This window comes from Herpailurus yagouaroundi, unplaced genomic scaffold (assembly GCF_014898765.1).
Source record: "Herpailurus yagouaroundi ecotype Mexico unplaced genomic scaffold, PumYag 220, whole genome shotgun sequence".
Lineage (NCBI taxonomy): Eukaryota > Metazoa > Chordata > Mammalia > Carnivora > Felidae > Herpailurus > Herpailurus yagouaroundi.
Genome location: NW_024412451.1, coordinates 502741 through 514546, shown reverse-complemented (window position 1 = coordinate 514546; position 11806 = coordinate 502741). Strand labels below are relative to the sequence as shown.

General features: G+C 55.7%; 1 protein-coding gene across 1 annotated transcript; it reads right to left on the bottom strand.

Moving 5' to 3' along the window:
• Nucleotides 1-2118: 2118 nt before the first annotated feature.
• On the bottom strand, nucleotides 2119-11719 carry GSK3A (glycogen synthase kinase 3 alpha). Its single transcript, XM_040457204.1, has 11 exons — nucleotides 11396-11719; nucleotides 9314-9501; nucleotides 7891-7974; nucleotides 7616-7726; nucleotides 5588-5718; nucleotides 5387-5493; nucleotides 4341-4438; nucleotides 4161-4256; nucleotides 3569-3755; nucleotides 3148-3240; nucleotides 2119-2581 (listed from the first exon to the last, which is right to left on the bottom strand). The coding sequence occupies exons 1-11, from the start codon at nucleotides 11676-11678 to the stop codon at nucleotides 2508-2510; spliced, it is 1452 nt and encodes a 483-aa protein (XP_040313138.1). The 5' UTR covers nucleotides 11679-11719; the 3' UTR covers nucleotides 2119-2507.
• Between the last annotated feature and the right edge of the window lie 87 nt (nucleotides 11720-11806).

Genomic DNA, 11806 nt, shown 5'->3' with positions numbered 1-11806 from the left:
GACACTGCAGAGAGGGTGAGTTCTTGGTGTACTTGGAGACCGTCCAGTTACAGCCACAATGACAGCACACATGACCGCCTAGCCGTGGCAGGCACCACAGCTCGCACTGCACATGAATTGTGACCCGGCGGGCCCGTGTGGTGATCTCAGCATTAGCCCTGCTGTACAGATGAGAAAACAGGTACAGGCACTCACCCGAGGTCTCACACTAGGCAGCAGTGTCGCTGAGATTTGAATCCAGGTGGTGCTTTCAGCCCACATCTGTAACCAGCACCGTTGAGCGAGTGCGACGTTTGAAACCGGTGCAGGGGTAGGGATGTTCAGGGGATTTGCTACATCTGGAGGAGAGGTGAGCCAGTGTCACCGAGCAGTTGGGGTTTGGTGAGGCCTTGAAAGATCAGAGGCCTTAGGAACAAGAAAGGATTCCCAACCTTTTTGAAGTCTACCTAGAGTAGCAATCCTTCCCTCCCTAAACAGGAACAGATGATTTATGGCTGGTTCCTGGGGCAGGCTCCCACCAGGCCTCTACAGACCAAAGTGCTCAGGTGGGGAGGCCTGGACCTGGGAAGGCTGTGAAAGTCAGACTAAGTTGGGGTAGCGGGGATGGTCAAAAGTGGGCCTTAGGGCTCCCCGGCATCAGGGTGGGGCAGGGGGTTGGCTGAAGATGGTCTAAGGGGAAAGGATGGGGCCAGACCAGGGCCGAGGCCATGGGAGTGGAAGGAGGGTGAGGCACATCCTCACTGACCTCACAGCTGAACAGATGTGAGCAGTAGGGAGGTAGGGGGGCCCCAGGAGTGCCCCTTGCCCAGACCAGCCCTTCTGTCCTGCTGTGGTCTCCTTGCTAGATGCATTTATCTTACAAACAAGGTGATATCCAGAGGGTCTTGAGCAGGAAAGGCCAAGGATTGTTCTGAATAGTTTACAGGTGCCCGTGGGGCTGGCCCAAACAAACTGGAGAGTTCAGATGCCACAGGAACAGTCCCTGAACTCTTTGGGACATGTTCAAAACCCCTTCCCTTTTGGGGCTCAGTCGGTAGAGCACGCAACTCTTGATCTCAGGGTCGTAAGTTCAAGCTCCCCGGTGGGCGTAGAGATTACACAGTAACCAAGAAAAAAAACTTCCTTTTTTCTTCACAAGTGCAGTCCAGTGGAGGACGTATCAGTTGCTCCTCCTTCCACTTTTGAGGCCTCCTGCCCTCACATATCATTGGCACCACATGGAGGAGTGGCCATTTCCCTCTGCCCGTGGCCCCACCATGTTTTCATGGAAGGGGAGGAGGGAAAGAAACCAAGTTCTCTGTGCCAACCTTCCCAGGCTTGTCGCTTCCCAGCATCCCTAGGTATGGGCTGGCTATGTGCCCTCTTTAAAACAGAAAAGAAAGCTTGGAGATCTGTTAGGGCTTGAGGACAGCTACTCTGCCCGTCTGTGCCCACTAAGGGTCTACATCTAGGCTGTTTTGGCCTGAGTGACCCCTCATCATTCAGTGTCCCTGTGAAACAGCATATAGCTTAGGCTATGAGACATAAAGCCATTTGTTCAAAGTCTCGACTCCACCACTTCCGTTCTGTGGCCTTGACCTCTGATCCCATTCTCTCAACTGTCGCCTGGGGATGACAGTGCCTGCTTCCCTCCAGATCAGTGCTGGGCCCATGAGGCAGGCTCCCACCAGGCCTCTGCAGTGGATAAGGCAGACTCAGTTTGTCACATGTGCAGAGGGGAGCTAAGGCACAGGAAAGCTGGGCCTGTGAGGCAGGGCCGGGACTCAAGCCTCCAACAGCCCAGCATGGTGGGTTCACTCAGCCTTGTTCCCCTGCCTGAGAGGTCCTCTCCCAGAACAGCCCCTCAGGCATCACCCTCACCTCTGTGGAAACAAAGCAGCCAGACAGGAAGCAGGTTTTCATGCCAATAATTTATTGAACGGAGGTCTGTACACAGGCAAACCTTACTGTGGAAACTAAGACATCAGGAGCTCCCCCACCCACCCACCCCCAGCCCTCCAGGGTTGGGAGAGGAGGGAGGAGACCTTAGGGGCAGAGGACAGGAGGGGGGACAGCTGTAGAAGGGGGACGGGCCAGGTTGGACGGTGTGAATCGACGTTTTCTTTAAGAAAAAAATTATAACAATCTATTTACACCCGAGGGGGAAGGAGCAGGGAAGGGAGGAGTAGACGGGATGGTCTGGTTCTATTTACAAGGGACACAGGAGGGGAAGGGGGTTGGAGGAGTGTAGGCCTGGGAGGAGGGGAGGGGGCCGAGGGGGCAGGAGGTCCTCATGCCTCCAACCCCCTGTCCTTCCTTCTCTTCCCTCCCCACAACCAGTTAAAATCCTCTTAAAAAGCCCACCATAGGGTGAGGCTGGTGAGGGAGGGACTGGAGGTAGGGACAGGGACTCATTTACCTCTGCCCTCTAGTCTAGGGGCCCAGCCAGGTCAGGAGCTTGATGGGCTATGGTCCCCCTTCCCAGCCCCACTGGAGGCTCCCAGATGGAAGGGTAGTTGGTGGGGCCCTCAGGAAGAGTTAGTGAGGGGAGCTGTGGCGTCGGTCGACTGCCATTCCGAGCCGGTCTGAGCCTCACTTAAAGCTGAGGGGGAGGAAGAAGCAGACAGTTACGCTTTGCCTTGCAGACCTCCATCCCTCCAAGAGCAGGAACTCGGTGGGGGATGCTACATCGGAAACAGACAGCTGCCACTTTGGGTCCAGGGTTGTATGCTCAAATGCCAAAGGGCCAGGTTGGTCATGGACGGACTCTAGAGAGCCAGGCCCCACATAAAAGAGGGCAGCTGGAACTTGGCCCCGCTGACAGCACCGCCCCGAGGAAAGGCAGTCCCGCACTGCCCAGTCGGATTTTCTTCCCCAAGAGAGACAGGAAATCTGAATTTGTACATGCAGTGGCCTCAATTTTTAAACGTGGACAACAAATTTAACTTTTTGTTTGTGTGTGCATGCCAAACGTTTGCCTTTGGCTTTCCAGTTAGCACTTAAACACAGATATAGATGATAATAGCCTACAAAGGTGACCATCAAGGCGTATACGATCAAAGTGTCAACAGTTTCCACACATGTGCAGGAAACTCTGGGGCTGTGGGAACAGGCCCGCCTCCCAGGCTGAGAAAGGCTTTCGTCTGCCACAGATGGCCCCTGACTTACCTTGTGAGGATGGAGTGAGGGTGGCAGTGCCCGCTGGGGACCTCAAGTGAGGAGGGATGAGAATGGCGTTGAGAGATGGTTGGATGGAGAGTTCTAGGGACAGGAATGGACATGCCCAGTCAGGAGGCAGGGCACTGGGAGACAGGGTCAGGGTTAGGAGGGGGCACCAGGTAGGGACCCAGCTCTTGGCAAGGGTGTAGCCACTGAATGCTTTAAGTGAAAAACCAGAGGGAGCCTCGCACAGGTGATCACAGGCATGGGTTAAGCAGGGTCAAGTCTCCTGTCTTGGAGGCATCTCCTGAGCCCCCAGGCCCTTCCTGTAGCCCACCCTCAGCGCCCCACTCCTGTCTGTAACACCAAGCACTCCTCCACATTCTCTGCCTGCCCCTCCGGTTCCCCAGATCCCAGGCTGTGCCCTCACCGCCAGGACTGAAATTGAAGAGGGGGGGAAGCGGGCGGTTGTTGGGAAGCTGGGTTCCGTGACATCGCAGTTCATCAAAGAAGCTGTGGGCGCAGGCTTCCAGAGGGGACAGCCTTGAGGACGGCGTGTACTCCAGCAGGCTAGAGCAGAGCGCGATGGCCTCCGGTGGCGTTCGAGATTTGAACACCTTAGGGGGAGGGGACAGAAGTCACCAGGGTGAAATGCCCCAGCACTGGGTTAGCCAGCATCGTGCTGCTACAGGGCCTGCAGCAAACGTGACTGGGTCCCGCACACCCACTTTCTAACTGAGGCACCACCACTGAGGGGCAGTCACCTTCTTTCGGGTGAGCAGTTCCCCCAGGTCCCATCACTGGACGGGCCCTGCTAGGAGCCTGTTTCCCCACCGGAAAAATGGCACTGTCAAACTTACCGTCAATCCTCACCTTCTCGAGTATGGGAGATGCCATAAAATTGGAAATGGGATGAGTTACTAACCCACTCCCAAGCCCTGACTCTATAGCCAGGTCCCCAGGCCAGCTGGCCTCCAAAGGGGACCTCAGCCATGCTGCCTGAGCCCCTAGCCCTTCCCCACCTTTGTCCAGGGGTGAGCTTTAATCTGGGGAAACTTGAACTCCGTGTAGTTGGGGTTCATCTCTCGGATCTGTTCCCGGGTTGGTGTTCCCAGCACCTGCAGAGAAAAGGAGGGGTCTGAACCAAAGCCCCTCTCCCTTAGCCACCCCCCCCCCCCACCCATACTGTGCCATGCCCTCACCTTGATGATCTCCACCAGCTGGTCTACCCCACTGTCCCCGGGGAAGATGGGCTGGCCCAGGAGGAGCTCAGCCAGCACGCAGCCAGCTGACCACACATCTGAAGGGGGAATGGGGGAGGGTCAGGGCTCCTCCACCCATCTCCTCACAAGTGCTTTGATCCCCCCCACAGTCACCCCCAGGGTGCCAGGAGCCCATTTTCTCAGCCCTGAGAAGCAGCACCCTGCTCAAGGTCCTACAGTTTAGAACGCCGGAGCCTGATGTTGAACCTCCAGGTCTGACTGACTGTGCCGCACTCTCCAATCTAAGTGTTTCCAGCCTTAATTGCCTCTCTCCCCTCGGTGACCCCAGTAAGCCCCTTCTCTACCTCTGGCCTCCAGATGGCCCAACATACCTAGAACAGGCATCTGTGTTCTTCAGGCCTCGGGAAGATAAAGCCTTAATTTCCAGGCCTAGCCTTTATCCTGCCCACAGGAACAGCTGCAACCTGGGAGTCTTGCCCCCCTCCCTGGTCTGTACTTGACCCCCAAGGCACAAGTTCACACCTAAGGACCATTCAGTTTCTCCACACTGCTGATGAATGTTCTCTCCAAACCCTTTCATGCCCCCGCCTCTTTCCTGGAAGGTAGTGCTGCCATCCCCACCAATGGGGAAAGACACGAGGCCCTGTGAGCAAGTCACACCCTCGCGGTAGAGAGCCACTGATTCCCCCAAGGTCACTGTCAGCCCCTCCCCCCCAAGGCGAGAAAAGAGGGCTGACTGGGAGGCTCCAGAGCCCGCATGGACTCTGGAGTCAGGTCAGCTTTCAAAGCCCAGCCCTGCCCAACCCCAGCAGTGCGAATGCAGGCAGGCAGCCTCCCCGCTCTCAGCCTCAGACTGCTCATCTGTGAACCGAGCATACGGCAGCATCGCCCTCCAAAGTTTGTGAGGACTGGATGAAAGAACACACGTTAAGCTTTTATCGCCGAGCTTGGCAGACAGCACACAGAAAGAACTCAAAAACTGCCATGACTGCCGTTGCCCACCCCCACCCTCCGGGAAGTCTGACCAATGGACGAGGTGTAATCAGTGGCTCCGAAGATCAGCTCCGGGGCCCGGTAGTAGCGAGAGCAGATGTAGGAGACGTTGGGCTCCCCCCGGACCAACTGCTTTGCGCTGTGGGAAGAGATGGGTGGGAGTAAACGCAAGGCCAGGGTTGGGGTCCCTCCTCGCCCCTTCGGCCACCCAGCGCACCCCAGGTCAGACCCACCTGCCAAAATCGCAGAGCTTGAGGACAGCAGTGTCAGGGTCCACCAGTAGGTTCTGGGGCTTGATGTCGCGGTGACACACGCCCTGGGAGTGGATGTAAGCCAAGCTCCGGAAGAGCTGGTACATGTACACCTGGGACAGGCAGGGGACAGCACAACTGTGGCCCAGGGCTGCCCACGGAACTTGCCAGCGCTCCACCCTCTTGGCCTCAAGAGCCCTCCCAAGCACCTCTCCAGTTGACTCATAAACTCTTCCACTGCCCGTGGGTCCTCAAACCTTACTCTGCACCAGGCCCACTTAGAGGGCTTGTTAAAACAGGGACCTCTGGGGCCCCCTCCCAGTTTCTGATTCAGTAAGTTCGGGATGGGGCATTTGCGACAGACCCCCTCAGGGCTGGCACTGCCCCGCACCTTGAGAATACTGCCTCAGTCACACACCTCAGCAAAAGCCTGATAAACACACACACACACACACACACACACACACACACACACACACACACACAAGGAAGGCCTTGCGGGAGCCAGTCACTCAGCTCCAAAACCACTGGCTATAGGAAGGGCTCAGCTTCCTTCAGCTGCCAGTCAAAACCACCCACGGGCTCGCCTCCCTCCAGCTGGATTTTCCTGCCACTCTCCCTCCCACTGGCTAGAACGTAAGTGCCAAGAGAGCAGGGATCTTTGTGTGTTCATCGCTGCTGTGTCCCCCAGAACCCAGGCCAGTGCCCAGCACATAGCAACTGCTCAGGCCGGCTTCCTGGGCCCCTCTCCTCCATTCCCACTGCCCTTGGCTAGAGATGCCGCTTCCTCACCCTGCACCTAATGATCTCCCAGAAGCCTTCCTTGATCCTTCTCACCCCCAAAGCAGGCAGGGCCGGGGGCCTCCTGTTTCCAGAATTCCCTGTGTTCCTTCTACTATGGCAGTTGCTAGTAGTGTTATAGTTCTTTGTAACGACAGCTATCTACTCCACTAAACTGAGAGCTCTTCAGGAACAAAGCCTGGGTCTCAGTCAGTTAGGCCTCTGGAACTGCATTGGGTTCAGCACACAGGTAGCCACAGTAGGGATTCACCAAACCAGAGGACTCCCCTCCTGGGAGGCGCAGTCCCCCAGCACCAACCCCTGATAGAGCTCTATAGCTCACCGAGGCCCAGGGTTCTTAAAGCTAGCAGGAGGATCTTCAGCCAACCTGAACCCACCCACCTCCTCCCAGTGCAGAAGGCTGCTCTGGGGGTGCCTGGGTGGCTCAGTCGGTTAAGCATCTGACTTCGGCTCAGGTCATGATCTCACAGTTCGTGGGTTCAAGCCCCGCACCGGGCTCTGTGCTGACAGCTCAGAGCCTGAGCCTACTTCGGATTCTGTGTCTCCCTCTCTCTCTGCCCCTCCCTGGCTCACACTCTGTCTCTCTCTCTGTCTCTCTCTCAAAAATACATAAACATTAAAAAAATAGTAATTAAAAAAATAAAAAAATAAAGAAAGCTGCTCCGGCCTCTGTTCTCCACATCATCCCTAGGCTCATTCATTCATTCATTCATTCACCCATTCATTCAAACACCTCCTGAAAGAGACTAACACCCGGGGCACAGCACCAGGCCCTGGGGAATGAACCCAGGTTCTGTGGACAGCAACCTTCCTCCAACCCTGCCTCCTTCCCACTCCCCTCTGCCAATGCTTTGCAGGCCAGGACTCTGACTTCAGCATCTCTCCCTTCACATTCTCGGTCCCCACCCCAATTCTAACTCCACCAACAATACTGGTGCCACTGGGCTCCCAGGGTGGACCCGAGCAGGTACCGTGCAGTCTTCCCCAGACCCCAGTCAGCCTGCCTCCCTGATTCGGTCAGGCCTCAGGTTGGCTTGCCCTGCATTTGGCAAGCTCTGTCTATGGTGGTTATGGAGTCAAGAGCAGGGAACACACAGCCTGCAGAGACCAACATAAAGTTGGGAGGAAGAAGGAACCCACAGAAGGCAGGAGGATCCAGAGCCCCTGGCTTTGTAGGCCTGGGTCCCAGCAGCCTGCCCGCCTGCCCACCTTGACATAGATGATAGGGATGGTCAACTTGGCCTTGGTGAAATGGCGGGCCACCCGGTACACTGTCTCGGGCACGTATTCCAGCACCAGATTTAGATAAAGCTCGTCTTTCTGCAGAGAGCAAAGGAGAGGTGTGAGGCACTGTGAGGAAAGAGCGGGGGGGGGGGGGGAGTCTTGTGGGGATAACGGGGGAAGGACTGGCAGTCACGAGAAAGGCAGGCAGGAACACGGGTGGAGTCAAGGTGGAAGACTCCCCCGCATGGGCAAGGCCTCACCTTCTCCCCACTGGAGTAGAAAAAGTATCTCAGCCTCACAATATTGCAGTGGTCCAGCTTACGCATAATCTGCAGCTCTCGGTTCTTGGGAGCAAAAGGAAAGTGCCTCAGACAATGGCCGAGTCTCCCCGCCTCCCCTCCCTGGCACCCCTCACCACAGCCCTGCTCCTCTACTCCTGCCAACAGAGCCAGGTGGCTACTCCTTGCGTCCCAGCTCCAGGGCCCCTCTAGCACAGACCCTAATTCCTTACCACTACCCATTTCCCTCCCCCACAAGCTGAAGGCCTGTGGACTAAACCCAACCTACAGATCAGCTTTCTTCAGCCCACTGTTCAAAAATTCCCAATGCGTTGCTAACATCTGAAAATCAGGGGTCTCCATGTATGAATCCACTTTTCCTGCTTGTCTTGAAAAATCAGATGATATGGCCACACAAGGCCCGAGTGCCAACAGACAAGTACTGGCCACCCAGTTCACCCTGGTCCCCACTCCTCTCTATTGCCTCCCCTGGAGGCATCTGGGCCCTTGAACCCTGACTTGGATCTTAAGTCCCAGACTCCAGACTTCCATCTTCCCAGAGCCTCAGTCTCTTCCCTATTCTCTGTTCCCCTGAGTTCTGGCCTCAGAATTCCCACCCTCAGATCCCTCACACTTCTGGGACTCCACGCTAATCAAATTCTGGCCCACACCCTGGAGCTCCTCCTGCCCAAGGGTTCTCACTGCCAAGACCCAGTCCCTGACCTGGTTCGCTCCCAGCCTAGGCTCAGTTCGTTTATATCCAGGCCAGCCTAAGCTCCAAAATGCCAGTCCTTGCAACACCAACTGCCCCTCGACTTCTACCTCTTCCATCTCCTTTTGGTTCCCTGAACCTCCACTAGGTTATAGGGCACATCTGTCCTCAGGGGGACAGATGCCCACACCAAGGCACATGGTTTGGTGAGCAGAGTACAGTCTGGATTTCATCCTGCACTTGCCAAGCACCTGGGTCAGAGCACGACCTTCACAAACACACTCAGCACCCTCTACCAGCTTCCTTTCTCCTCTGGGCAGAAGCGTAACTTAGCGGGTAAGGTGGAAGGCTTCGGAATCAGACAAGCCAGAGGCTAGTCTTGCTCTCAAGTCAATTCTCTTATCTGAGTCTCGGTCTTAGAATGAGGATAAGACACCAGTGTCCACCCTCAGAGAACCTTCATGTGAATTAAATAACAACTCGCCTAACAAAGCACTTCACCCAGAGCAAAAGCCCAACATCAGCTCTGGGCTCTCTTGGAACCCACACTCCCATCTTCCACACACTTTTCCACTCCTTTCTCTTCTGGCTCGTGTTCAGATCCCGTGAAAACCCAAATCCAGCACCCTCACTAGGGTGCTCTCACCCATTATGCCTGGTCACACCTCCTTGTCCCCATTTGCCCCAAGCTACCTTGAACCTCTTGTCCTGGAGAACCTTCTTGATGGCCACCAGTTCCCTGGTCTCAGCCAGCCGTGCCTGGTACACGACCCCAAACGAGCCATTGCCAATCACTTTGATGTCTGTGTAAGCCACCTCCTGGGATCGCTCTGGGCCTTGGCCTAGAGTCGCTACCACTGTGGTCACCTTCCCGCTGTCACCTGGGGAACAAAGGGGACACACATCCACTGACCTTCCCCCTCTTGCCACCACCCAATCACAGGGCTGTGGGGAGGGAGGCGAATCTCTATAGGATGCTCACTGGGGGCCTTTGTCTCTTCTCTGTCTTTGAGCAAAGGTGGCTGCTGGATGCCTCTGGGTGCCCTTTCTCCTCTTCCCTTCAGGGAACCCTAAATCCTGCTGCTTCTCTGGGTGGGAAGACACTGACACTTAAACTTCTTGCTGTTCAAGGATTGATAACCCAGAATTTCTACCTCTAGTGAGCAGCAAATCACTGGTCCCGCTTGGTCTGAGGGCATCCTCATACTCTCAGATGATGACTGTATCCACTCGGAGCTTCCTGCCTGCTGGCCCCACTCCTGACTGGGAAAAGCCTGACCTAACCTCTCCCACTTACCAGAGCAGTGACCCCGAGGCACTTCTACTTTAGGAAAGCACTAGCCTTTCTCTCAGCTTGAGGGACAGTGACCACTAAGTCCTCCTTGCTAGAGCTGATAACCACCACTATTTTTTAGTGGCAGAAAGGACTCCTCCAGGTATGAGTGACAAGGTCATGACTTTCACAATAAGCCCTTCCCCAACTACTCTGGAGTTAGAAAAGGCGCTGACCTGGCCTCCTCATCTGTGTGGTCCAGAGTTCCAGACCCCTTCCTGTATTTGGGTGGTCCCCAATGGACAAGTACTAAGTCGTGAGACTGATGAACCTGGCCTCCATTAACAAGGGGCCATCCCAGCCTCAGTCCTTTGAAGGAAAGCTGTAAGTTCCAATTCCATTCTCTGAACAGCAGCAAAGTTTTGTGGCATTCTTAGGGAATAGTGACCTCTTTTCTTTGGTGAACTTTTCATCAATTTCCCAAAGAAAAGGGGTCACTGATGAACCAAATTTGTTTTGAGGGGCACTGACACCTTCTTTTGGAGGAAGACGATCCTATGTGGCTATTCTTCCAGAGCTAATGACACCATACCTCAGAACAATGATAAGGGTAGAACCTTAGATCCATATTCAATGGGGAACTGTGACCCTCCCTGACACTGTTCCATTTTTTGTGGAAGGAGACGTACCGAGCAAGTTTTTTTTTGTTCTGTTTTGTTTTTAAGTAAATTCTACCCCCAACGTGGGGCTCGAATCCATGACACCAAGAACAAGAGTCGCATACTCTACAAACTGAACCAGCCAGGCACCCCAAGCCAAGTTTTTGGAAGAACAGTGCCTATGGACTTGTTTGGCAGGGTATACTGATTGCCAGTCTGTCCTCATTTCTAAGAAGCACCAACTATTAATTTCCACCATTGGGGGTACACTTCTATCTGTTATGGACAAATGATGGTAACAGGTCTTGCATTTTAAAAGGAAAGACTGCCTGGGTACCAGTTTGGGAAGCCCTGGCCCTATCCTTCCGGGGACACAGTAACCTCAAATCCATTCCTATGTGATATTCACTCCAAACCCCCATCGTCTAAAGGGGAGCAAATTCGATCCCCTTTTTGGGGTGATGGTGATCTTCTTTTTGGGAACAATACCCCTTTAGCCCCATTTGCAGGCGAGAATGACTCCTGATCCTGTTGTCTAATGGATGGCAACATCGGATTCCTGTTTTTAAGGCTCAGGGACCCAACATCTCAGTACTAGAAGAACAGAGACCTGCGACCCCTGTTTCCTTGAGGACCACTAATCTAATCCTAATATCCAGTCCTAAACTCCAATTGACGGTAACCCCTCAAATCCTTTTCTCTGGGAAGGGGAGCGCTCAAATCCCATCTTTGGAAGCACAGGGAGCTGGACCTCCTATCTGGGCATATGGAAGAAGCTGATCGACGTTTGAAGGGCTTCGGGAACCTTGATCTCCACCCTCCACGGACGCCGCTAATACTCACGGCCCAGCTTCACTCCGGGCGGCGGGAAGCTAGTGCCCGCACCGGGGCCGCCGCTGCCTCCTCCGCCGCTGCCGCTGGGGCCACCCCCGGAGCTCGAGGCCCCCACGCCCCCACCCATGGCTCCGACTGACGCCTTCCCACCGCCGCTGCCGCCCGGACCGGAGGCCGAGCCCCCGGGGCCGCCGCCGCCACCACCGCCTCCGCCGCCTGGCTCCGCGAACGAGCTGGTCCGCGCCCGGCCCGAGCCCCCAGGGCCGCCTCCTGAAGGCCCGCCGCCGCTCATGGCGCCGAGCGCAGGCCCAGGCCACGGGGCTCGGGCTGCCCGGGCAAGATCCAGCGCAGCCGCCGCCGCCTCCCCCGGCCTCCGGCCCCGGCCACACCGCGCCGCTCGGGCTCCGGCTCCGGGCGGCA

Excerpts from the sequence above, each read along its gene's own strand:
- GSK3A (XM_040457204.1), bottom strand. The coding sequence starts at position 11,678 with ATGAGCGGCGGCGGGCCTTCAGGAGGCGGCCCTGGGGGCTCGGGCCGG. Across the intron at positions 3,756-4,160 it reads AAGCTCACCCCTGGACAAAG|GTGTTCAAATCTCGAACGCC; the intron begins GTGGGGAAGGGC and ends CCTCCCCCTAAG. Across the intron at positions 2,582-3,147 it reads CCTCACTCCATCCTCACAAG|CTTTAAGTGAGGCTCAGACC; the intron begins GTAAGTCAGGGG and ends CCTCCCCCTCAG.